The sequence below is a fragment of the Lontra canadensis genome, unplaced genomic scaffold (genome assembly GCF_010015895.1).
Source record: "Lontra canadensis isolate GAN:19392208 unplaced genomic scaffold, GSC_riverotter_1.0 scaffold50, whole genome shotgun sequence".
NCBI lineage: Eukaryota > Metazoa > Chordata > Mammalia > Carnivora > Mustelidae > Lontra > Lontra canadensis.
In genome coordinates, this window is record NW_022631044.1 from 7,506,221 (window position 1) to 7,533,417 (window position 27,197).

Sequence of the window (27,197 nt, forward strand, 5' to 3'; positions counted from 1 at the left end):
AACCATCCTGATTTTATTTTTGAACCTATGTTTTGCATGTGAAGTGCCATGGGACAAGGGGGCATGAGCATAGGGGATGTGGATGTCTGCTGTTCTTGCCTCCCGACCAGCCCTCACGCCCCGTCATGAGCACAGAACTCCGGTTGTCCCACAGGCTCAGGAGTTCAGCAAGATGCAAGTGTGTTTCATCTTTGATTAAGTGGGGGAGCTGACAGCCCTGAGAGGTCAGGCTTTCTATTCAAACCAGAACTTGTTTTGAAGGCAGAAGAAAGGGCAATGGCATTCTAAAAACATGAACAGGCAAAGAACCTTATCATATCCTTTCTTACTTTTGATACTGTCCCTATTAAGCAACCATGCAGGCTGAAAAGGAAGACAGAAGGAAAGAGAAATATAGGGTGCCCATGGTTCCATTTCCTTTCAGTTTTCCCTTTACACAGCTATAAGTTGAAGCAGAGTGCTGGTAGAATGTGCACATATTTGCAAGAGAAATAAAAATGGTTGAAGTAGTTTTGTGAGGTGTGTCCACTGTTCTGGTAAGAATAAGTACATATGCAACATACAAACTGGATAATTTCAGTGATTCTGCTTGTAAGTTAAATGCTCTTATGTTTGCATTTAACATTGGTATTTCACAATAGAAAACTGAATGGTAAAATTCAGCTAATAATTTAATTTTTAAAATTTTCACTTACTTAGAATACCATTAAATAATTTTTTTTTTTTAAAACAGTGACAAGTTGAGAGAGAGAGAGAGACTGTGGAAGAAAGAGAAAACCTTTTTGTTCTAGTATCTTTAACAATACTTTTTCCTGGGCTCCATAATTGTACTTCCAAGTCTATGGTTGATGTTGCCAGGTAGCTTATGAGAACTCAGGTGTTTTCTCCAAAAGTATCGTCTCTGAGGTGCGTTCTTAGATCCCATTTGGAGACCTGGAAGCCAAGAGTTCACTCTTCTTTCTTTCTGAATCTCTGTTGGGCAATATCCATGTGAGGGCAGGGACTAGGGTACAGGAAATGCAGGGAAATCACACCAGTCAATATCGCAAAATAGTACCCTCTCTATTAAAAAACAAAAACAGAACGACACCTAGCAACTATAAATTTCTTGAAAGCAAGGACTTTCTTTCTCTCCCTCGAGCTTCCATAATGATTTCCTATAACAGGGACTTAATAACTGTTTGTCTTTTTCCACAGTGTTTGCTCAATTAAATTTAAAACACTCTTTTCATCAAGCGAGGCCAGTTCTCAAACACCTTCAAAGGCTCCCTATTGCCTTATCCTATAAACTGACACTCTTAACCAGGCATTTAAGGTTCTATAATCTGGGCTCCATCTGCTTTTCTAAATACATCTCCTAAGACTCCCTACAACTCAGTAAGTAATTGTTGAACAAATATGGAATGATTGGATTACACAGCTTCTAGGAGTTACAAAAACTACAGATGGGTAAATCATTAGACCTTTTAGGGTTAGATTTATGTAATAGAAGTCAGCTAACATGGATGCCCCAGTACTGAGGGTTGCAGCCCCCACATGGTAAACATAAGACATGCGATCCTGAGAAGAGTCCTCTCCATGGGATCACACTATGGCTTCTGCAGAAACCAGAGATCCAAAGCTAGGCAGAGAGAAGCCCGCAGCTGCTGCTTTGCACACCTGGAAGGAGTATGGTCCGCTTGGGCCTCACAGTGCTGCTCTGCGGAGCTCCCTACGTGGGCTCAGGCAAGCTCCTGCACATGGGATTTTGAGGGCCATGAAATCATAGCCATTACTAAGGGTCAGAATTTCATATGCTAGTAATGAGCCATTAGGAAAGCTTTGGGCAGAGACAGGCTTTTAAGGCAGTATAATCCAAGCAGGGGTTATTCTCAGTATACTGTTGTGGGAAACAATGGTGCTTCCAACATGCCTGCTCGAGAAGATTCGTGACCTGACAAGGCTTGGAGAAACTTCGAGAGCCGTCGCATCCATTCCCCTGTGTTTGGGTTAGAAAACTCCCAAATCTTTCAGAAAACTACCCATCTCTCCCCAAACCTTCTGGTAACTCTTTCCCTTGTTTATCCATCCTGATTTCAGGGAGCTATTTCTGATCTCTAACCTAGATCTCTCCAGCTCATTATCTTTTTTCATCTCCTGCCTCCCAATCAACTTTAAAAGGCCTTTGTGTCTACTGCTTATTGACACAAAGCTAATATTACAATCACTGCTATTGTTTCATCCTTACGGTTATTATTAGCACTGCAGCACACTAGGAGGTATATAAAAATACACAAGCAAACACATTTTTAGTTCAGTCTTGAAATAAAGCTTTTTAAAAATCCAGTAATGTTTGGGTGTTTCTCCAAGTGGGCAGATATGAGTAGCCGAGTGGTGAGCAAGGCTGTATGGTATTCTGTATCTCTGGGGCTCACTCTTTAAGAGCCATTGCTCAGTTCCCACTCGGCTTCAGAAGGAAACTTACAACCAGATGCACGTATATTAAATATGTATGGGGAAGCAGGGAGGTGACAGGGATGTCATGGCGGTAGACACAGTGGAAACCCACAGAAGGAATCCACCTGGGGAGCAGGGCGGGGGCTGGATGAAAACCGGCCACAGCTTCATGTGTGTGAAGCTTCCTTCCTGGAAGGACATATTTGAGTCAGAAGTGAACTGTCACGGTACTGTCCTTATCTTCCCTCAAAGTGCCCCAGCTAAGAGCAGACAGGAAAAACATCCCTGTATGAAAAACATCCAGAAGCCCCATGGCTTACATGACCTTGTTGTTTCTTACCTTTTTTTCACTTATAAAACATTTTAAAGATTTATCCATGCTATGAGATGTACATTTAGTATGTTACTTCGCATTATGCCATCGCATCTGCTACATTTTACTTACCTCTAGTACAGGTGTTCTTTATTTGTTTGCCTATAATACCCTGCTGCCTCAAGTGAGGATCTGATGAACATCCCCAGTGGTGTCCTCTTATGGACCTGCACAAGAATTTCTTTCTTAGCGGTGTATATCCCCAGGAGTGGAACTCCTGGGCCATCAGGGAAACGTCTACTACATTTCACGACCGACTGTCAGGAAATGGCTGTACCGGGGCTTAACTCCCAACAACAATGTAGAAGGGTTCATGTTCCCCCCAATCCTAGCCAACACTTGGTGTTATCCAACTTTCACATTTGTCTGTCTCATGGATGTAAAGAAGTATCCTGTTGTTCTACTATGCATCCATCTGATTATCAGCGAGGTTGTGTAAGTGATACATCTACTTGTTATTTTCTCAAGGTTCCCTTCTGTAAATTTGCCTGTTCATATCCTTTGGCTATTTTGCTACTGTGTTTCCTGTTTGTTTGTTTTTTTTCCCCCTCAGTGATTTGCAAGAATTCCTAGTATATTCTAAGATATTAAAAAAGATATTAATCTTTTGTTAGTTTTAGCCTTTGGAAATACCCCTAATCTATCAACTCTCTTAAATTGTCTATGATGTTGTTGTTGAACAGAAAACTTTAATTTTGATGCAGTCAAGCTTATCTTTCTTTTGGTTTTATAGTTTAGGCTTTAGAGTCTCGTTTAAGAAGTATTTTCCTATATTAAGACTAGACTCTAGGGATGCCTGGGTGGCTTAGGTGGTTAAGCATCTTCCTTCGACTCAGATCATGATCCTAGCATCCTGGGATTGAGTCCGACATCGGGGCTCCTTGCTCAGCAGGGATCCTGCTTCTTCCTCTGCCTGCTGCTCCCCCTGCTTGTACTCTGTCTCTCTGTCTGTCTGTCTGTCTCTGACAAATAAATAAAACCTTAAAGAAAAAATACTAGACTCTAGATGATACGATACTTTATGTGGAAAACCCAAAAGACCCCACTCCAAATCTGCTAGAACTTGTGCAGGAATTCAGTAAAGTGTCAGGATATAAAATCAATGCACAGAAATCGGTTGCATTTCTTTACAACAACAAGACAAAAGAAAGAGAAATTAAGGAGTCAATCCCATTTACAATTGCACCCAAAACCATAAGATACCTAGGAATAAACCTAACCAAAGAGGCAAAGAATCTATACTCGGAAAACTATAAAGTAATCATGAAAAAAATTGAGGAAGACACAAAGAAATGGAAAAATGTTCCATGCTCATGGATTGGAAGAACAAATATTGTGAAAATGTCTATGCTACCTAAAGCAATCTACATGTTTAATGCAATCCCTATCAAAATTCCATCCATTTTTTTTTCAAAGAAATGGAACAAATAATCCTAAAATTTATATGGAACCAGAAAAGACCTTGAATAGCCAGAGGAATAATGAAAAAGAAAGCCAAAGTTGGTGGCATCACAATTCCAGACTTCAAGCTCTGTTACAAAGCTGTCATCATCAAGACAGTATGGTACTGGCACAAAAACAGACACATAGATCAATGGAACAGAAAAGTGAGCCCAGAAATAGACCCTCAACTCTATGGTCAACTAATCTTCGACAAAGTAGGAAAGAATGTCCAATGGAAAAAAGACAGTCTCTTCAGCAAATGGTGTTGGGAAAATTGGATGGCCACATGCAGAAAAATGAAACTGGACCATTTCCTTATACCACACACGAAAATAGACTCAAAATGGATGAAGGACCTCAATGTGAGACAGGAATCCATCAAAATCCTTGAGGAGAACACAGGCAGAAACCTCTTTGACCTCAGCCGCAGCAACTACTTCCTAGAAACATCGCCAAAGGCAAGGGAAGCAAGGGCAAAAATGAACTACTGGGAGGGACTTCATCAAAATCAAAAGCTCTTGCACAGCAAAGGAAACAGTTAACAAAACCAAGAGACAACTGACAGAATGGGAGAAGATAATTGCAAAGGACATATCAGGTAAAGGGCTAGTATCCAAAATCTATAAAGAACTTACCAACTCAACACCCAAATAACAAAGAATCCAATCAAGAAATGAGCAGAGGACATGAACAGACATTTCTTTCTTTTTTTTTTTTTTTTAAATATTTTATTTATTTATTTGACAGATAGAGATCACAAGTAGGCAAACAGGCAGGCAGAGAGAGAGGAGGAAGCAGGCTCCCTTCTGAGCAGAGAGCCCGATGCGGGGATCCCAGGACCCTGAGATCATGACCTGAGCTGAAGGCAGAGGCTTAACCCACTGAGCCAGCCAGGCGCCCCATGAACAGACATTTCTGCAAAGAAGACATCCAGATGGCCAACAGACACATGAAAAAGTGCTCCACATCACTTGGCATCAGGGAAATACAAATCAAAACCACAATGAGATAGCACCTCACACCAGTCAGAATAGCTAAAATTAACAAATCAGGAAATGACACATGCTGGCGAGGATGTGGAGAAAGGGGAATCCTCCTACACTGTTGGTGGGAATGCAAGCTGGTGAAACTACTCTGGAAAACCGCATGGAGGTTCCTCAAAAAGTTGAAAATAGAGTTACCCTACGACCCAGCAATTGCACTACTGGGTACAAATGTAGTGATCCGAAGGGGCACATGCATCCAAATGTTTATAGCAGTAATGACTGCAATAGCTAAACTATGGAAAGAAACTTGGTGTCCATTAACAGATGAATGAATAAAGAAGATGTGGTGTATACACACACACACACACACACAATGGAATACTATGCAGCCATCAAAAGAAATGAAATCTTGACCATTTGCGACAATGTGGATGGAACTAGAGGGTATTATGCTTAGTGAAATAATCAATCAGAGAAAGACAATTATCATATGATCTCCCTGATATGAGGACATTGATAGGCAACGTGGGGGGTTTGGGAGGTAGGAAAAGAATAAATGAAACAAGATGGGATTGGGAGAGAGACAAACCATAAGAGACTCTTAATCTCACAAAACAAACTGAGGGTTGCTGGGAGGAGGGGGGTATGGAGAGGGTGGTGGGGTTATGGACATTAGGAAAGGTATGTGCTATGGTGAGTGCTGTGAAGTGTGTAAAGCAGGTGATTCACAGACCTGTACCCCTGGGGCTAATAATACATTATATGTTAATAAAAAGATAAAAAAATTAAAAAAATACTAGACTCTATAATTATCCTGTTTTTAATCTCTATTAGCTCAACAGGTTTCCCTTTCCTTTTTAGGCTTTTTTAATCCATCATGAGCTCACCTTTGCATATAGTAGGAGATATGGATGCAACTTTAGTTTTCTCCATGGTGAACTAATTTTCCTAAAATTATCTAAGAAACAAAACATCTACGTTAGATTGGATCATTGTTCTCAATCCTTCATGTCTTCCCTGTTATTTGTTATTTGCCATGTGATTTTTTTGAGGCATCTTCTACTACTGGTGTTGGACTTGGCCATGTGACTTATTTGGCCAATGGAATGTTAGAATATGCGATGGGAGCAAGGGTATGCAATGTGTTTTAGTGACTTGATTTTCCTCTTGAGCTTCTGTAATTGCCAGAATGAGATATGGGATGTAGACCTGAACTTCACCTGTGTCCTGGATCTAAGCCCAGTGAATTCAGTGGAGCCCAACCAAGTCTTGATAAATCCAGATGAGGTCAGCAAATCTCAGTTCACACACAGATCCAAGAAGGAGAAAAAAACAATAGCTGCTATAAGCCACTGATTTTCTGGGATTGTTTGTTATGCAGTATTATTATTGCAGCAATAGCTGAGTATCTCAGTATGATTTCCTCATAGATTTGTGATGTCACCATTAGCACATACCAAATTCTTGTAGGCAAATGGTTTGTTTCTGAGTTCTTTATTCTGTTCCACTCTTCTACATGTCTATTATTATCATTTAGAATATGTCTTACTATATGGGAGTATAAATTTCCCGATTTTCTTTTTAAAAAATGACCAGATTATATGGAATTTATTCTTCCATATGCATTTTAATATGTTTAAATCCCTCAAATCCTGCTACAGGTTTGAATAATTTGCATTGAGTTTATGAATTTTGATATCATTTATATCTTAATAATGTCATCATCCTGTCCACAAGCATTATACATAACCCTATTTAGGTCTTCTTTGAAGTTTATTAACAGAGTTAACATCATTTTCCATAAAGGTTTTGTGCATTCTTTTTTAGGTTAACTGCTAGCTTTGCTGCTTTTGTAAATAGTATCTTCCTTCTAGTTTATTAGTACTAGTGTATAGGAATACTTTTGGTTTTCATGCATTGATTTTGTATTTGGGGATCTTGCTCTATCAGTTAGGATGGGGTTTGGCTATAAGTAACATCACAACACACATACACACATATGCACATTAGCTAAAACAACAGTAGCATATTTAGAGGTTTATTCAGGAAGTTCAAGAAGACTTCAGGTAGATATTTTAAGGCTAGTGCTGGTATAGCACATGCCTCCTGTCCTGTTGCTCCACTGTGTGTGGCTTCTATACCCAAGGTCAGCTCATGGTCTAAGATAACTGCTCAAGCTCCAGCCATAATGTCTTCATTTCAGATGGTAGAAAAAAGGATGTGATAGAAAAAAGGATGAGGCATAACTTCTCCCTTCTAGGATTTGTGTACCTATGCCAATTTTAACCTATTACCTGAAACATGGCACTGCTTACCTATAAGGGATGCTGGCAAATGATGTCTTTGCTTTGGTTGGCCATGTGTCGTGCTAAAAAAAGTGTAGTACAATGGAAGAAAGGGAGAAAAGCATCGCTGTCACCTTGCTGATTTCTGATTATTTCTAATAGCTTGTTTCCATTGGGTATTTTATATGGTTGATCAAGTTACTACAAACAATCTGTTTTATGCCTTGCTTTGGATTCTTCTATTTAATTTCTTCTTCCTTTTTACAAACCTTATCCTGTTAGCTGGGACTTACAGTATCATGTTAAATAGTAGTGCCAATTTTGTCTTGATCCCACACTTAAATGGAATGTATTTTAAGTAAATCTATTAGGCAATAGTTTGCTGTAAGTTTTGGTCCTTCATAAAGTTAAGTAAATTTCTTTCTATTCCTAATTTTCTAGAAGTTCTTATTATTAATAAGTGATGCACTTTCTCAAATATTTTTTTCTCTCTTAGTCTTTTTGGGATGAATTACCAATAGGTTTTCTGATGTTAAATCATGCTTGAGTTTCTGGAATAAACCCAACTTGATTTATTATATTTTCACAATAGATAGCTAGATAGGAAGCTAGAAAGATGTCTAAACTAAAGAGAGGAAAATGAGGCTCAAGTTTTTTTTTGTTCACTGGAATAGGCATTTTGGATTTGGTTAGCTAATATTTTATTTAGAATTTTTGTTCATTCATAAGTGAAATGGGCCTATATTTTTCTTAAACTGTCCTTTTTCAGATTTAGAATCTAATTCTGCTAGTTTCCTTTTTTTCTGTTTCTGCTTCCTTTTGCTTGTGCTGGCTTTTTTTCTTCGTTTTGTAATTTGGAATGTAGGCTCATGCTTGTCTAGTCTCTATCTTTGGGAATTCTATGAGTTCTGGCTTGAATTCTCTATTCTCAGTAAGGGATGTGCTTTAGCTTCCTGATCCATGTGGGTAGTATGTATTCAAACTAATTGATAACTAGCTTATAACTTAATTGAGATCAGCTATAATCATATAAATATCTAAATAGCAGTAAAAGGGAAATAGTTTATAATTACATATTGCTCATATACTTTTTTAAAAAAGAGTTTTATTTATCCATTTGACAGAGAGAGAGAGAGCACAAGCAGGCAGAGGGAGAGAGAGAAGCAGACTCCCCACTGAGCAAGGAGCCCAACTTGGGACTCGATCCGAGGATCCTGGGATCATGACCTGAGTCGAAGGCAGGCACTTAACCGACTGAGCCACCCAGGCATGCCCCCAGGTTCCTATTTAAATGTTGCATGTGCATACTTTTGAGCCTCTGAGTTAGGTCTGAGGCAACAAAAAAATCTCACATAGTTTGGTTTTTTTGTTTTGTTTGTTTTTTTTTGGTGATCATCACACTTCTTAGTACATCATTAGTTCCACTCCACTGGTTGGAAGAACAATTATGATAACAGTATTTTTTTTGGGGCGGGGGCATCTGGGTGCCTCTGTTGTTAAGCGTCTGCCTTTGGCTCAGGTCATGATCCCGGAGTCCTGGGATGGAGCCCCAAATTGGGCTTTCTGCTCAGCGGGAAGCCTGCTTCTCCCTCTCTCACTCCCCCTGCTTCTGTTCCCTATCTCACTGTGTCTCTCTCTGCCAAATAATAAATAAAATTTTTTAAAAATATATTTTTGTGTGGCAAAATTTAAATTTTGAAATATGAAATATGAAAATTCTATTTTTGTGCACTTTGAAAGTATAAACTAGAAAATCTCACGAATATCCCAGGTTCATATATAACATCAATTGATGATTTTTTAAGCTTATAAAATTATCTGACTTCTCTGTACTTTTAAGTGTCATGGTTATAAGGTATGCCTATGATATTTATGAAAGACAGTTTGCCAGCTTCATCCTCTTTTTCAGGGATCACCCTGCCAGTGTATAATACAGACTTGTGTATAAGAAATGTAGAAAGGGAAGTGATCATAAAAATAAGAGCCTGGAAATATATAGGAGAAAGGAAATAGGTATGTGTGAGAAAGGAAAATAAGAAATAAATAAATACAGATGCTCAAATTTTCAAAAGGAAGTAATAAATAGGGGTTCTCAAATCAAATGCTTATTTTGATATTTTAATATTTATTCAAGTCACCTGGGGTATTTTAAAAAAGCAGATGCCCAGGTTCCACCTTAGAAATGATGATTCAATAGGTCTGAATGCAGACCCAGGAATCTGGGTGGGCCTTGAACAACCATTTAAGAAATACTGGAATTGAGAGAGCACAGAATTAGAAAAATACAATGTAGAGACTAAAGGCATGCCAATAAGGAAATAAGGGGGCAACTTCTGCCACAGGATGCTAAACCTGGGCATTTGGAGATCCTCTGAAAGATCCTAGTTTAAGTCTAGACTCAAAATCTTCTTCTGTTGCTATCAATACAGTGTATAAGACAACACTTTAACCAGGACTCAAGACTACACGCTGATGGGATGCCTGGTTGGCTCAGTCGAATAAACACCAGCCTTTGGCTCAGGTCATGATCCACGGGTCCTGGCATTGAGTCCCACATTCTGCTCCTAGCTCAGCAGGGAGCCTGCTTCTCCCTCTTCCTGTGCCTGCCACTCTTCCTGGGTGTTTCCTCTCTGTCTGTCTGACAAACAAATAAAATCGTGGAAAAAAAATACAAAAGAATACAGGTGAAGTCATGGAGTAGGGCTAAAATCAGACAGTGAAGAGGTAAGAGGTGTCAAGCTGAGTATCACAGGGCTCAGGGGATGGATCAGTACCTTAAAACAACAATAAGGAAAGTCTCAATATGGCTAGAGTAAGCCTTTGTGTTCGCTTCTTATCTGTTCTCTGAATTTCAGACCACTGTAGGTTTTAATTTCATAATTATGAAAAAAACTTATCTTGCTCACTTCAAGACCCTAAATCAACTTTCGGGTCTCTCTAGTTGACTTGTCTATGAAAAAAGGGTATGGGGTATTCTAAGTGGATTTGAAAATCTTTTTGTAGGTATGCAATAATTTGTTTTTCCTTGTTTCTTGGTAGGAAGCAACTGTAAATTTCATATAGTGCCCTGAAATGCACCTTGTAGGAAAGAAAGTGGGTTTTTGCCAGCGTCTTTGCTTTTGTGAGCATCTTTAGTCAGGTTTACTGGTAATTAAAGTTACTTCCAAGTAAAAGTGCATGGAAATTGTTAAGGACTGTAAAATGATTACTGGACAGTAGGCAAGAAATGGGGAAAAAGCCATAGCTCCTGGGAATGAGCAGTGAGATCTAGCAGTGAGCGCTCCCTAGCATTGTCATCAGGGTACCAAGGAAGGAGGGTGGGCAGAGAAGTGGGAGAAAGAGTAGTGAGTGAGGAAAGGTAAGGCACACACACATATTTAAAAGGCAAAGCCCATACAACTTGGTTCCTGCCAGGTTAAGAAGGGCCTTTTCCAGAAACTCAATAAAGAAATGGTATGTAATCGGGAGCTGTTGCAACCTGTCCACACCCTACCCTGACTTCCCCAGAAAAGAGGCAAGCAAAGAGGCTAATGCCATTGCCAAGCCTCGGGTCTCTTCGTTTCCAGCTTCCTCAGATCCCAGGGCACAGCAGGACGTCACAAGTTTTCTCTCAGAGTGGGCACTTCAGGGATATGGGGCAAAGTTTGGATCCGATTCACTTCAAATTTAGTTGCCCCTCGGAGTGGGGTTTGGCCGCAAGGGCATCCCAGCAGCGCAAGGCACAGGCAGAGCAGCAGCAGCCTGCAAGCTGAGTAAGGAGCCAGCCTCCGCCGCCGCCTCCTCCTGCCGGTGCGGAGTCGACAGCACAGCCAGTCCCTATCGCTGTCACGCCGCCAGCAGCGCTGCCCCTCCGCCATCCCCTCTTCCCCCGCGCGGCCCCAGCCCTCACACGGTTATTTGCGTGACTGACCCGAACCTGGCGGGCGGGAGGGGAAGGCGTTGGCCCGCCCACTCCTTCCCCTCTGGCTCGGGGCGGCATCTTCTCCTCCTCATTGGTCACACGCTTGCGTCCATCACCCCCACACAGTCTTCGGATTGGCGGAAAGCGCACTTCTGGCGCTAGGAGGGCAGAGTGACTCCGCCGGTCTCCGGCGCCTCATCTTTCCCTCCACCCCCCGCTTCAACGTCCACCCACCTCTCCCCACCCCCACCCCACTTCCCCCGCCCCGTTCGCGGCAGTGTCCTTAGAAGACTCATTGGGCCAGGGGCGAAGCCAGCCGCCTATGGAGCCGCGCTGTGATTGGCCGACGCCTACGCCCGTCGGAGCGGCGGGATTCGCCATTCGCCACTCGCTCCGCTCCGCTCCCCGCCCCCCCAACGCCTCGCCCTCTCAATCGCCTCCTCCCCTCCCGGCTCTTCCTCGGCCCCCTTTCCCCGCCCGTCCCCGCCGCATCTCCCCTGTCCAGCTGGGCGGGGACTGCTGTACGACTCTGTAAAGTCTGTGAGTCACTGCACAACCCATCAATCCAATTAAATGTCTTGAGCGAGCCGAGCAGGGGGTGCTGCCGCCGCCGCCGCTCGCCCCGCCGCGGCCGCCCCTGCTCGCAGCGCCCCTCTGATCCATGGCTGTCTGTCTGTACTTGTTACGGTGTAACCTCCTCCTCCTCCTCCTCCTCCCTCTCCTCAGGAGCCGCGGCAACTTCCCCTCTGCCAGCCTCCTCTGCTTGGGGACTGCAAAGGCATGGGATAGATCCAGAGCCACTTCTCTCTATCTCCCCTCCAGCCCTCGCTCAATTTCCCCCCTTTAAATTAAAGTCTGTTCCTCGCTCCTCGTCGTTTTAGAGATTTATTTGTCAGTCTATTATTTCCCCTGATTTATTTTCCCTCCCTGGGGCAGGGGGTCGCAGGGGCAGGTTGGTTTATTTTAGGGAAGGGGCTCTCCACCCCCACCCCCGTTTCCCCTCCTCCTTTTTCGGCGGTGACTTGAATGCCTTGCTCCTCTCCGCTCCCACCCCTCGAACTCACCGTCCTGCACTCGAGTGACGCACCGACACCCCCCGCCCACAGCCCAGACATCCCCTCCCTCGCTGCCACCCGGACCCGTCTCGGAGCTGGACCCGGTGCCGACTTCTTCGCAGAAGGGTGAGTACCGTCTTGGGTTTTGGGGGGGGGATCTGGAAAAATGTAGCCGGTCCACTTTGGGGAGGGCAGGGGTCACGTTGTGGCAGGAGGTTCCTGGTCCGGCGTGGATTTGAGGTGGCGACTGCCTCCCTCCCTCGCTCCCTCTTCCCTCCGCCCCTCGACTCCTTATTCACCAGCTTTGCTGTATTTCTAGGTATTGCCAGACTTCCACCATCGGGGCATTATAACGCTTATAAAATGAACGGTATTGGCATGTTTTCTGTTTTTAGGATGCTAAGTGAGCGGTAATAGTCAGCGATGGGATCTAATAGACTCTATGACCTGCAAAAAGTGCAAAACGTTTAATGGGTACATTTTACTCTAAATCAAAGTTAAACTTTTATTTAATAAAGGCAAGGCAAAAGATATTTCTAATTTGAATGTGTGGGGATTAGAGCAAAGGAAGACAGGTTGCCTAGTGGCATGGCTTAGTATTTTTATTTTAAAATAGTTTTATGGGTTCCCTTTTGAAAAAAAGAATATGAATTCAGTGTTAAAGACTCTGAAGTCTTTGAACCTGTTGGAGGAAAGCAAGGTAAGGTGGAAATCCAGCTTGACACTTCATCTTTATCTCACCTCTTTTCAAGCGAGGCATTACCACACAGAATTTTTTATCTCTCAGTCCCTGGGCACAGTGGGATGTGTTAAGGATAAATGTGGATTTTTTTCTTCTGATATCCATTTTTTGTATACTTCATTGCTCTTAAGCAATGTCATGTTACAGAATTTGTAAAATTGGATTTGGTTTCTTGGTGTTGGGTGACTCAAAGGTACACATACCTGCTGCCCATATATGCTTTATGAGAATATATGATCTTTAATATTTGCCTTATGCATCTTTAATATTTAATTTGAGATAAAAGGAGAAATTATGAGAAATGGTTACTCTGAATTGGCTTCTGAGGTCACTTGTGAGAATTCAGCCTATTAAAAATGGTAGTACTCTTTTTGAATCAAGTTCTGGTCTAGTTGTCCACAAGATTCAAATTAGGCCAAACCAAACATGTTTTGAAATATTAAAGTACAGGAAAGGCCTCTTAGTAGTTCATTCTCTCCTTCTCTTTCAGACTAACCAGAATAAGTTGTTACTAAATTTAATTTTAAAGAATAGACTGTTCCTGTTCTGAAATCTGCCAAGTTTCTACAGAAAGATTTCTTTTTAAAGAGCAGAAATGTGTTTATGATCAACCCAAAGTAGTAATGTTGACTGAAATGTAAATGCTATCGTAAGGAAATGCTTGTCATAAGCCCCAAAACCTTGCAAAGTGTTTCAGGAAGACTTATACAGAGCCTTTTGGAATTGTTTAATACATTTTTTCTTGTGGCCTTTTTCATGAATCTAAGACTGAATCAGTGAGAGGCCTTGTAGTACAGTGGAGCCCTGCTGCCTAGTTTGAATCTTGCCACCTACCCTTGATGGGTATCTGACCTTGGGCAAGTTTCAACCCTGGCCTGTGCTGGTTTTCTCCTTCAAGTGGTAAGGATGACTTTTCCTCAGAGGGTTGCTATAAAGGTAAATAAGAGAGTGCATGTCACAGAGCATTTGGTATTAGCTGTCCCATCATCATCACCATCTGCAGAGAGAATATCTCATGTAGTGATTATAAGTGTGGCCTTCAGAACTAGACTCTTTAGGTTCAAGTCCCAGAATTTCCTCTTGTTCTCTTTGTGACCTTGGTCAAGTTAACTTGAAAGATTCCTCATCTGTAAAATGGGTATAATAGCAGCATTTGCTTCAGACGGTTATTGTGAAGTTAGAATGAGTTAATATATGCAAAGATCTTGGTTAGTGTTTGGTCTTTTTGAATTTAATTCTGTATTGTTCCTTGCATATCTTGAAATGTGGTTGGCTATATTTTTTTAGAAGTAAATTTTTGGTAAAGATAAAGATTTATTGCTGTCAATGAAATAAGCAGAATTCTTATCACTATGTATGATGTTTTGTTAGATTTATACTTTTAAACTGGAGTTTATGTGAGTCTCTCTGAAATTTAGTCATTGATGAGTTGAGTCCGTCCCTCTTTCATTTAAATTTGCATAACAGAATGTATATACCTCTATTATAATGGTACTTACCACACGTTTGCTGTTAACTGTGATTTTCTACTCTACTAAACAGAAAGCTCTTTGAGGGTGAGAATGTTTCACATGTAAATTAATCTCTAGTGCCTAGCAGAGTGCTGGGTACATAAAGAAGCTTAATGAATTCTGCATAATAAATTAAATACTGTTATTCTCAAGTTGTTTATGAGTGGTTGAGTGACATAAGTGATAGTGATAGTGTGGAGAATACTATTATTTGTATTGCAGAAATGAATTTTTATATTCTCAATTACTATTTTTGTAAATAGAATAAATGAGGGGAATTACAGTATAACTTATGTTTTAGTAAGAACATATTTTCATTTTGAAAATTAAACTTAAAATAGTCTAAAAAGTGCATATTGAGTATCTTTGTTATTTGACATGTCCATGTTTTATTGTAAGACTTTGTGTCTTCCAAACTTTCTGTCACTAACTTGGATGTTATTATAATTAATATGAATTATACAAATTCTATTTTGAATGTCCCAAATGATGATATGATCTTGTTACTGACTTCAGAATTAATAATAATAAAGAGAATTTATCAGACTCACACTGTGAAAATAAAGCAACATCATTTCCTTAAGGACCAAATCTTTCTCTTTCCATTCAAGAGTGAAACTCTTTTTCTTGAGCAGTCCTTAAATAACTAAATTTTGGGGCACCTGGGCGGCTCAGTTGGTTGAGTGTCTGCCTTTGGCTCAGGTCGTGATCCCAGGGTCCTAGGATGGAGCCCTGTGTTGGGGCTCCCTGCTAAGTGGGGAGTCCGCTTCTCCCTTTCTCTCTGCCTCTGCCCCTCCTCACTGCTCCTGCTTTCTCTCTCTCTCTCTCAAATAAATAAATAAAATCTTTAAAAATAAATAAATAATTAACTTTTGAAACAGTAAATTGTGTAATAGGAATCATAAAGGAGGTATATGTAATTAGTGAGTAAAACATTTAAACTTTAAACTTAACTGCATACTTAATAGGCATTACACAATTAGGGAAATATATTTTTTTAAATAAGCAAAATTGATGGGGCCTACCAGCTGCTTCATTTATAGAATCATTCTGTTTTACTTGTCAATAAAATGCAGTTTAATTTCTGTGCCCTCTGAAAGGATAAAATGCAAGAAATGGCTTTCATGAAAGAGATATCCTCAGCAAAGAAACCTGAGTACTGATCTGCTCAGGAGTGTACAGTGTTTCATAACATTGTTAAAAGTTTTCAAATATGTGAACTATCTACTACACTGTGGATGTTTTTATATACATAATCCTTTGTTTAACTGAATCATCAGTTACCCAATTTTGTTGACTATATTGAATTTTTATTGGCTAAAACAATTCAGTAAACTTGCCCTTTTTTTTTTTTTTTAAGATTTTTATTTATTTATTTGACAGACAGAGATCACAAGTAGGCAGAGAGGCAGGCAGAGAGAGAGAGAGAGATGGCGGGGAAGCAGGCTCACTTCTGAGCAGAGAGCCCGGTGCGGGGCTTGATCCTAGGACCCTGGGATCATGACCTGAGCCGAAGGCAGAGGCTTTAACCCACTGAGCCACCCAGGCACCCCAACTTGCCCCCCCCTTTTTTTATCCCTGCACTTTTAAAGCAGCCAAAATCAAATGAAACTTAAAAATGTTAACTTACGGACTTAGAAACTACACTTCAGTGTCTGTTCTGTGAGATGGAAAGTTGCTTATTTTTCACTTGATACATTTTAACATGACGTTATTTCTGTATCTCATATCTCTTTCCCTGGACATTTTTGTGAAGGCATTGGAATATTTATTGGCATTTTACAGATGTATATGATGTCTCCAACTTTTAAAAAAGCAGTGTTTCTGATGAAGAACTGTGGAAAGAAGAGGAGAGAGGGATAGAAATAACTTCTAGGACTTATGATTTATATCCTCATCTTCTAACCTTAAGAAAACGGGTAGCTGTGTAATCTGTTAGTGATCAAAAGAAGAGGAAAATAATAGATGCATTATCTACTGACAAACTTAGAATTGAGGTCCATGGAGTTCTAGGCTGAGCAGTGCTACTGATTGGCACGTGACCTTGAACCTTACACTTCACTTCCACAGCTCTCCATGTTCTTATCCTTTCAGTGGGAAGAGGGAAGGCAGTTACACTGCCCTCACTCTGAGAGTACGTTGTAGGGGTTGTAAGTGCTTTTTAAAAGCATTGGAGAAGGACAAAATGCAAGCAAATACAAAATAAACATTAGCATTTAGAAATTGATTTTTTTTTATCATTCTTTAAAAATCGTAACCTTTTAGATCTTTTGTCTGAAGGGCATTTTTCCTTTTAACTGCATATTTGAAGAGACTTCTTACTGGTGTGTTCACAAGAATATATAAGGTACCTTTTAAAGAGACAAGGAACTTTGGTTTAATTGAATGAGATTTTAATGTTAACACTGAATTTTGGTGTATCCTGAGTTATAGCAGATGTTGATGTTGAAGAACAAAGTATGTATTGAGGAGATAACTCATTTTATTAAGTTAAAGCTTGTAAAACCTGGGGGCGCCTGGGTGGCTCAGTGGGTTAAAGCCTCTGCCTTCGGCTCAGGTCATGGTCCCAGTGTCCTGGGATCAAGCCCCACATCGGGCTCTCTGCTTAGCAGGGAACCTGCCTCCTCCTCTCTCTCTCTGCCCGCCTCTCTGCCTACTTGTGATCTCTACCTGTCAAATAAATAAATAAAATCTTAAAAAAAAAAAAAAAGCTTGTAAAACCTGCTCATACATTGCAGGAAAAAAGTGTTTGATATATCAGATTCCATTAGAAGTATATTCAAAGGGAAAAATTAATCACATCATTTACTTCTAAATTTCAAAAGGATTAGTTGGCTGTAGGACCTCTCCTTACGCTCATTTATTTTGTGCCTCGAATGCAGTGAAATGTGCACATTTCAGAATATGTTTAGTGGCTTGGAGGTTTTTATTTATTCCAGCTAATCTTTTATTTAGGAAGGTGAGTGAAGACACATGTAGAAAGGCTGTGTGTTAAGCAACTAGTTTTTTTTTTCCCCCTTTTGTCCCTGAAAGTGATTTAGCTGTCTTTAAAAGTCAAAAGCCTAGAGTTAGCACATTATTTAAGTTTCTTTGTATTTAGCTTTTCCTCTCTCTGGTTGTTAGAGGAGAGTTTTTACAACCTCATAATGTTACTCGCTTTTTTTTAAGTGGAAATGAAATTCCAATGTACTCAGAGTAAAACCTATTAAGATAAGTGGGGCATATGAGAAATATTATTTATCCCATTTAATATTAAGCATAGGGAACAGTGATCCTCAAATGCAAGGTTGCTAAGCAGAAAGCAACTTTTAAAAATATATTGTCCTTTTGTTCTTATTGTTCAGTTTCCAACTAATAGAAACTTGGAATGATCAGATTTCTTCTTACCTTTTGAACTTAAAGTCTACATTGATATTTATAATTTTGTGTGGTGGTATGTATAACTCTATATAGTAGTGAATGTTTACTTTTAACATATTAAATAAAAGGATCAAAACAGTCCATCCTTTATTTAAATTTGATCTGTTTTTCACAACCCTCGTCCTTTTGTCCTACCATTGTTTTCAGTTTTCTTAGTGTTTCCAGGAGTTTGTCTTTCTTTTAATGCAGCATCTTTCTTATTTGCGCCCATCTTCTTTTTGCATTGGCTTCTTTTCTCTCAGTCACAGAAGGTTTTTCCTTAAGCTCTTTTTGGCCTTTGCCTCTATATAAGGTATGAAATGAGGGTCTTCATTTAGTTCATTCTGCTTTTATGAAACTGTAGAAAAATATAAAATTTTCTATATAGAAAATTTGCTTTGCTTTATCTCAACAGATGAACTCTCTGATCATCTTATCTACACAAAACTTCAGCGGTAATTTTGTAAACCTGCAACCAAGTTTTAGCTTATATGAGGTGGCGAAAAGGGAAAACTCTGACATATTTATTATTTACTGCTTTTTCTGTTAATCTCTTTTATCGGGGAATACCCACAGCATTTTTTTCTGTGCACATTACCTTGAAACATCTCCAGCATCCCAGCTTTGTTGTCCTCCTTTTGCTCCGCGTCCAGGGGTGCTGGTGAGCTCTGGTACCATCGCCACCTGACCATGCTGGGGGTGGCTGGCCTGAGAATATCACGTTAGAGGGGAAGAGCAGCTCCTTTGTTTTGTTTTGTTTTGTTTTGTTTTGTTGTTAATTCCTTAAAACCAGACAGAACATCAGACCATGTCCACTGTGAGGTTTTCCAGGGTTCACCATTGTTGAATGATTAATGGTTCCTGGTGAAGTAACCATCAGCTTTATTGTCTTCCATGGCTTCAACTCAAATGAAATGTATCCCTTTGAGTTAACTTTTGTTTTGATTTTAAGGGTTCTTTTCACCCAGAAAATCAAAGGGTATGAAAATGAATATGGATTTTTAAACAAAAGAGATTTACATAAAAATCCTTGGAGTAGAAAGTTTCCTAAGGACCCGAATCCATTGATTTGGAGAGAATGTTTAATAGTTTCCCTAAATATCTGACATTATTCAGACATCAGTACTAGAAAACCTTTCAATTTGATTAAAGAAAATGACTCCTCCTTTTGAGTTAGATAACAGTCCATTGTTACTTTTTAATTTTAACAATTCAAATATAAGATTAGATAACTGCATTTTAGAGTTGATTAAATAAGAGATTTTTCCAGAAATTGTACTTTGTGAAACCTATGCCTCATAGAAAAGTTTGACCATTTATTCTTTTTCTTTGCTTTGCTTTTTTTTTTTTGAACACTTTATCCCATTCCTTATCTCCATTCATTCATTTATTCAGTTTATTCAACAGATATTTACTGAACACTTACTATGTACCAGCTGTTCTTACTAGGCACATATATTACAGCAGTGGAGAAAAGAGACAAATATTCCTGTTCTTGTAGAAATTACATTCCAAACCACTGTGGTGTGTATAGAGCTTATTATTTACTATACGGAGTAATCATAACTAAACATTGTGTACTATTCTGAAAAAAAAAAGAGGGAAGATTTCTTCGTATGGATTTTATGTCCTTCAACTTGGTGTAAAAGGAATCCCAACTCCTAAAACAAAACTCTATTTAAATGGACAATTATCATTTGTGTTTGAGTTGAAATATTAAACACCTATAATGTTGCTAGATATTTCCACTAGAAATCCTGAAATCATCCTCATTTATGAACCCTGGGAAACCTACCACTGGCTAGGGTTTGAAATTTCTCCTTGGTTTTCTTTATACTTTTATTTATTTATTTTAAAGATTTATTTGTTTATTTATTTGAGAGAGAGGGAGGGCCCGCATGAGCAGGGGGGAGGGGCAGAGGGAAAGGAAGAAGCAGTCTCCCAGCGGAACAGGGAGCCCTATGCAGGGCTCAATCCCAGCACCCCAGATCATGACCTGAGCTGAAGGCAGATGGTTAACTGACTAAACCACCCAGGCGCCCCTTCTTACACTTGTAAAGATGTTTTCTTCCTTTGCTTTGTTTTCTTTGTGACAGAGCCTGAAAAAAATGTGTAATGCTAAAAATTGCACAATGGAAATGTAGTCATCTCAGCTATATTGCACAATTAACAAGAAAATCTTCAGTTTGCTCTGTCTAGTGTACGTAAAGAACTAATTTTTCGTTTCTGTGATTGCCAAAACCATGTAATTTCTTGGGGTGCCTGGGTGGCTCAGTGGGTTAAGCCTCTGCCTTCAGCTCAGGTCATGGTCCCAGGGTCCTGGGATCAAGCCCTGCATCGGGCTCTCTGCTCAGCAGGGAGCCTGCTTCCCTTCCTCTCTCTCTGCCTGCCTCTCTGCCTACTTGTGATCTCTGTCTGTCAAATAAATAAATAAAATCTTTAAAAAAAACCAAACAGGGGCACCTGGGTGGCTCAGTGGGTTGGGCTGCTGCCTTCGGCTCAGGTCATGATTTCAGGGTCCTGGGATCGAGTCCCACGTCGGCTCTCTGCTCATCGGGGAGCCTGCTTCCCTTCCTCTCTCTCTGCTTGCCTCTGCCTACTTGTGATCTCTCTCTGTCAAGTAAATAAATAAAATCTTAAAAAACAAACAAACAGGGACGCCTGGGTGGCTCAGTTGGTTAAGCAGCTGCCTTCGGCTCGGGTCATGGTCCCAGCGTCCTGGGATCGAGTCCTACATCGGGCTCCTTGCTCAGCGGGGAGCCTGCTTCTCCCTCTGCCTCTGCCTGCCTCTCTGTCTGCCTGTGCTCATGCTCTCTCTCTCTCTCTCTAACTAATAAATAAATAAAATCTTTAAAAAAAAAAACCAAAAAACAAACAAATCAAACCATGTAATTTCTTAAACAAATAAAACCCTTAGTATACATTTCCACCTCAGACATTAAAGTAAATATAGCTAAGTGTTTTTGCAGTACAAATAGCATGATATGATATGATATAATATGATATGATATAATTATTTAAAAATTTTTATTCATAAATATTTGATACAAGTCCCAAGTGCTTGGGAGTATCAGAGACCAATAAGACGTGGCACCTGTTCATAATGGTGTTCATAGTCCGTTTGGGGAGACAAAAGATCCCCACATGAACATTAACTCCCTTGTATTAGGCAATATGGGGTTTAGGTTGATGGGAAGTCTCCTGAGGGCTGCAGTAGTAAGCTGAGTCCTAGGTCCAAAGGACTTGCCTTCTGGAGGCCCTGGCTGGCCTTCATGGGACTCCCATCTTTCCTGTTCAGTTGGGGCAGAGACAGTTATTGGGCTTTCTTTGTGCTTAGGCCCCTAAGGACAGTGCAGTCCCCTTTCTAGCTATTGCAGCTGCTCAGCAAGGAAGGGAAAGGAGAGGGAATGGAGCCCACATCCTAGCCATTGCTTTCATTCACTAGCAGTGCCCATAGGAAGCAGAAACTGTGCCCGAGAATGGAATCAATCAATCTATCTATCTATCTATCTATCTATCTATCTATCATCTATCTATCTATCTATCTGTAGATATATATAGACACTGTGGGTATGGTTTAGGTTCTTGAGGCCAAAAATCTTCCATAGGTTTGGGAAGACTGATATATTAATGAAGACTGTATGTACCAGGGGAGTTTCCTGAAAAGTGGAAGAAACGCGGAGAGGGGAGGAAAGAAGGGTGGACTGAGGCTTTTGGCAGTTACTGGAGATGCGCTCTTCCTTAGTTTTGCCTGGAGCAGCCCTGCCTGTGAGATGGGCCTGTTCTGGGCCTAATATGCCAAATTTAGGAAGTCTGTATGTATTGCTGTAATATGTAGATGTAATCTTTCTAAATTGTTTTGCTTCAGAATTAGTCAAAATTCTCAATATGTGTATTTAAATTCTCAAACATAACGCTGTGTGCCTGTGGCTTTTGTTTTCATTTCCCTGGATATTTGAAAATATGAAGAAACTCTTTGTTTTTAGAGTACATTTGTTTGTTTACTTGGACATGAATCTAAGATAGAATAACACATCAAATGCTTGTTTCTTAGATTTAAATTAGAGGGAAAAAAAAATCCAAAACATCAATGTCTATTTTATCTGTTGATGAAAGTATTTGGACACTTCTGTATAGATTTCTTTATTGTTGTTATTGTTGTTGTTGTTTTAAGTAACAATTTCTATCAAGAGTTTCTTTTCCTGGGGACACCCATGTGGCTCAGTCAGTTAAGCATCTGCCTTTGGCTCAGGTCATGATCCCAGGACCCTGGGATTGAGCCCCACATAGGCTGAGCAGGGAGCCTACTTCTCCCTCTGCCTGCCACTCCCCCTGCTTGTGCTCTCTCTCTTTGACGAATAAAAATAAATACAATCTTTGAAGAAAAAAAAGAATTTCTTTTCCTGAAGACTATATCTTGGCAAGAGCCATCACACATCCATTTGATTAAAAAGGCTGCCTAAGATGGTTATATTCATTATCTTGATTGCTATGATGGTTTCAGGGATATATACATATGTCACAACTTATCAGATTATACATTTTAAATCTGTGCATTTATTGTATATCAATAAAACTTTTTAAAAAGCCACTTAAGTCATAAGGTATATTTTAAGATAAAATCCCTATTACAAGAAATATATTTTTAAAGTTTGTCATTTGCTTTTTATTTCTCTCTTTAATCTACCATTTATTCCCCTCTATCCGATACCCCCGACACATATATTTTAAGAAAGACAAATAGAACTAAGGAAACCTATGCACCAGCTGAAATTTAGATATGGGACCTTAGAGAGCTTTTCTCTATATGTAAGGCTCACTGGAGTATCTTTAAGTAAATTGCACACATTTGAATTTAGAGAATTGGAGTTGTGTATTTTTCAAGAAATCCTTCTTTCCTTATAGTTTAACAGATTATGACTCATCTTTGGCATAGAGTAAAGAACATGAGTTTGGTAAGACCTTCTTTTCCTTAAAAGAGGTTAAATGGTGGGATGCCTGGGTGGCTTAGTTGGTTAAGCATCTGCCTTTGGCTCAGGTCATGATCCCAGGATCCTGGGATTGAGTCCCACATGGGGCTCCCCGCTCAGCGGGGAGCTTGCTTCTCCCTCTGCCTGCTCTGCCTGTTCTGCCTGTAGCTCTCCGTGCTGCTGCTCTCTCTCTGAAAAATAAATAAATAAAATCTTAAAAAAAAAATCTAGAAAAAATTTTAAAGTTGTCTTTACAGGATTGGGGCCATCAGAGTTGTGAATTCAAAGTTCAGGCTCTTTCTACCATGCCAATGATACACATTAGGATTACTTTTGCCCAGGCTACAGTGCTGGGGTGGGGCCTTCATTTAAGTATTTTTTAAGTCCCTAGATTATTCTAGTGTACATGCACTCTATTTCCCATACCACATTCCCCCACACGTAAACTTTCTATTGCAAAACTTTCAGACATAGAGAACTTGGAAGAATGTCAACAAACGCCCATATTCCATCTAGACTCAGTAATTATTAACCTTTTGCTGTATTTGCTTTATGGCTCACTCTCTCTTTTTTCTCTACATATATACTTTATTGTACCATGTGAAAATAGGTTTTAGACGTCATGACTCTTTACCATTAAATGCTTCAGTATGCATCTCCTGGGAATAAAGACATTCTCCTACATAACCACAATACCATTATCACACCTAAGAAAATTAATAACTGAGAATGCTCTTTAAGAGCATTTATTAAAATTCCATTTATTAAAGGCATATGAATTCATATTCTCCTAAAAATTAAATGCATATGAAAGGAGAAGTTCTTCAGAATATGAAATTCTGTGAATTCTTGCTAGGGATTTTTTTTTCTCTGTGTTTGCTTAAAATGTTTTGATGAGATAAATGCATTTTCCTAATGAATGGTGAGGTAAGATCCTTCCCAGCTCTCACATCGCATGATCATGTCATGAGAAAAGACAGACATTACCAGAGTTCATGCCACAGTGAGGTTTAGTGGAAAAAGCCCAGTTTCAAGCCAGAATGATGTTGGTTCGGACACTTGCTCAGCCACTTACTGCTGGTGACCTTGGAGAAATAAAATTTTTGTATCAGTTAGAATGCTGTCAGAAGCCACCTTCAAGCTCACTGGAGTGATCAGGATATTTATTATTTCACAAGAAATCCAGTGGGACAGGCTCTGGGGTTGGTCAGTTCTGTGGTTTAGGTTCTTATAGCATCTTCCCGCTATGCCAGACTCCTTACCACTCCGACTTCTGCTTTGGGCTCCTTCCTCAAGCTGGTTCACTTTCATACAGTATGGGATTCAGAAGAAGTCAGAACCACCCCCCCCCCACCGCCCACCAGGTGTGGACTGTCAGTCTTTCCGTCTGATTGGACATCTCTGCTCACTTCTAGACCCGTGACTTGGATTGGGCTTTCCTTAGGGAGAAAGAGGGAGGAATGGACGTTGGGTATACCACTAACAATGTTCATTACTCCTCCAAGCCTCAGTTTTCTTTCTGTAAAATAGGAACAATGAGGTCTACTTCTGTGATTATCAACTGACATAAAATAAGTAAAGCAATAGACACAAAGCTGATGGTAATAATGCTAGTTCCTGTTTTATTTCTCCCGTTTTCATCTTATAACAAATTCTGTCTTCCTTTGACACTGCCACACTACATACTAGTAAACACATTATGAGTGACTCTCCCTTAACTGGTCTCTTGTGTGTCCTCTCACCTCAGTATGTAAGGAAGAACATTTTATGTGAACTTTGCAGATTGGTCAGATACCTCCATTAACCTCTTTTGGCCCATCTTATTTTTTCTTATATATTTCAGCTTCACTTTATATTACTGCAGAACCAGGGAAGGGAAACTGTCAATGGTAGTATGTATTTATCAAGATCCAGATCAAATGTGAGCAGAAATCTCTTTAATGTCACTATCCATAAAAACAACATGGTTGAGATAGATTTTCCCCTTTTATTAAAATAAATGCACCATGACCTGTGAAAAAGTCAGCAAAATAAAATGCTATATTTGAAATATAGTATCTTATTTGTCCAGGATATATAAGATCTTTGATATCTTGGGAAAATCTAGGCTTATCATCATAGTTTAGCTACTCTGACTTCTTCAGAGCTTACTTTCTAAAAAGAATTGTGTCTTGTTTACCAGCAAATCTCTCTCTCTCTCTCTCTTTTTTTTTTTTTTTTTTGATTGTCTTGTCTTGAAACTTCTTTCACCCACCGTGAGAAAGTCATCTTCCAAAATCTTGTTTTCCAGTATGTGTGAACACTGGAGGGTCTTTGTTCAGGCATGCCCTTTTCAAAATACGTAGAGAAGGATTGTCATATTTTTCTCCCTATGGAATCTCTAAGGCACTTCCAAAACACCTGTGAAATTCTGCAAAATTATTACAACCCAGTCACACGGGAAGATCATCACCTTGTTTTTGAATTTCCTTCCTAAGTGATGGGATCACTCTTAAAGGGAAGCTATTGCTCCTTCTTGACCCCTCAAGTAAAATATTGAATTCCTGCTAACCTCCATGGTGAGAAAATTGAACTGACAAGTCCAGTGTTTCTCCCGACCTGGAAGATGGTGAACCTTGGCTTATCTTTTTTTCTGTTACAGTTTTTTTACTTTGTCTTTAATTTTGTTGATGAGGTATCTGTTGATTTGGTAGGCTCTGTGAATGCTGAAAATGGTCAGATTTTGAGTGGTTCCCTCCATAATTCAAACTTCTGCTAGCATGAATCATTTCAGCTAGAGGGATATTTTCTATTTTGATTGATTGATGTATTTATTTATTTCAGAGAGAGAGAGAAGGAGAGCACATGTGTGAGGGCAGGAGGGGCAGAGGGAGGGGAAAGAGAACTCCAAGTAGACTCCACACTGAGTGTGCTCCCAATGTGGGGCTCAAGCCTATGACCCTAGGACAGGACCTGAATGAAAACCAAGAGTCGGATGCCTAACAGGCACCCCCAGAGGGATATTTTTTAAAGGAACTACTTGAGTGTGTGTTGATGCTTTTATACATCTCAAATGAAGGTTCTGTAAATGTTTAATTATGAAGCAGCACAATCAAAGCAGAACTCTGAAATGAATTATAATTTTGTTAAAGAAGCCAGATAAGGGATGCTGTGTCTATAGCTTTAGTTAAAAGTGCTAGAGTTTTGGAAAAAAAGTTTGAGATTTCTATTGCATTTCCTCAGACTGCTGCTGGTTACTTTAAAAAAGGAGGACATATGATTATAACTTATGAAACTTGGTTTCGTTTGGGCAGATTTTTAATTTTAGTACCTTACCGGAAAGTCTTCTGGACAGGATTCCCTTTGCTGTGTAACAAATGCTTTTACTGTTTAGTTAAGGTTTGCTACCAGTAGCTCAGAGGCTAAAATGAAAAGTGAAATGGCTGTTGTTTCCCATCTAATACCCATTTTTATTTTTATTTCCACTACCTACTGAAAAAAGAAATGAGAAGAAAGCAAAGATCGAGATCCAAAAGCTCAAACTAAAATTTAATTTCCTAACTAGAATAAGGCTGGCTTTGCCATGATATGAAGAGACATGCGTAGGAAACATTTGTTCATAGCTATACAGTTGGCCATACTAATTGCCGGAATTAGTAGTTGGATCAGCATGTATTACTGTCTTCAAACACTAAATCAGGCACGTAAAAACCAATCAAGGCTAAACAGTTGGGATTGACTCAACTTTTATAACTCCCTACTGAGAAATGTTTCAACTGTGCTTCTTGAGAGAATGGAGCAAAAATCTAAGTGATAGTGGGTTGGGGAGCAGTGCGTTAATTGCCTCTTTTTACCGAGGACTTTAATGATAGAGTAATTGCTGGAGCTTTGTCTTTGTTTCATTCTCGATTCTGTCATTTCTGTATTCTGTCTTGGGGCTTCTTATGTGCGGGCTCTAAAGTTTATGGAATAATTCTAAGGGCAAACTGCTTTTGTTTCAGGTCATTTATTGTTCTCACTTTTCGTATGCAGTTCTTATTTTGAAAATCACAGCATGATCAATGAAAGATTTTTGACCAGCTAAGAATAATATATTTACCGTGGCTTTTAGAAGTTA

At 39.7% G+C, this 27,197-nt stretch overlaps 1 protein-coding gene across 2 annotated transcripts in view; it reads left to right on the forward strand.

Moving 5' to 3' along the window:
* Positions 1-11,845: 11,845 nt before the first annotated feature.
* The window catches only part of SERTAD2 (SERTA domain containing 2), a 117,998-nt gene continuing 102,646 nt past the window's right edge, over positions 11,846-27,197 (forward strand). Inside the window, exon 1 of one of the 2 annotated variants that reach the window (XM_032873778.1) lies at positions 11,846-12,605. In XM_032873778.1, coding sequence (XP_032729669.1) covers positions 12,451-12,605 — 155 coding nt within the window. In that variant the 5' untranslated portion in view covers positions 11,846-12,450. The remainder of the gene's footprint in view (positions 12,606-27,197) is intronic. The other variant, XM_032873781.1, reaches the window with a different exon arrangement.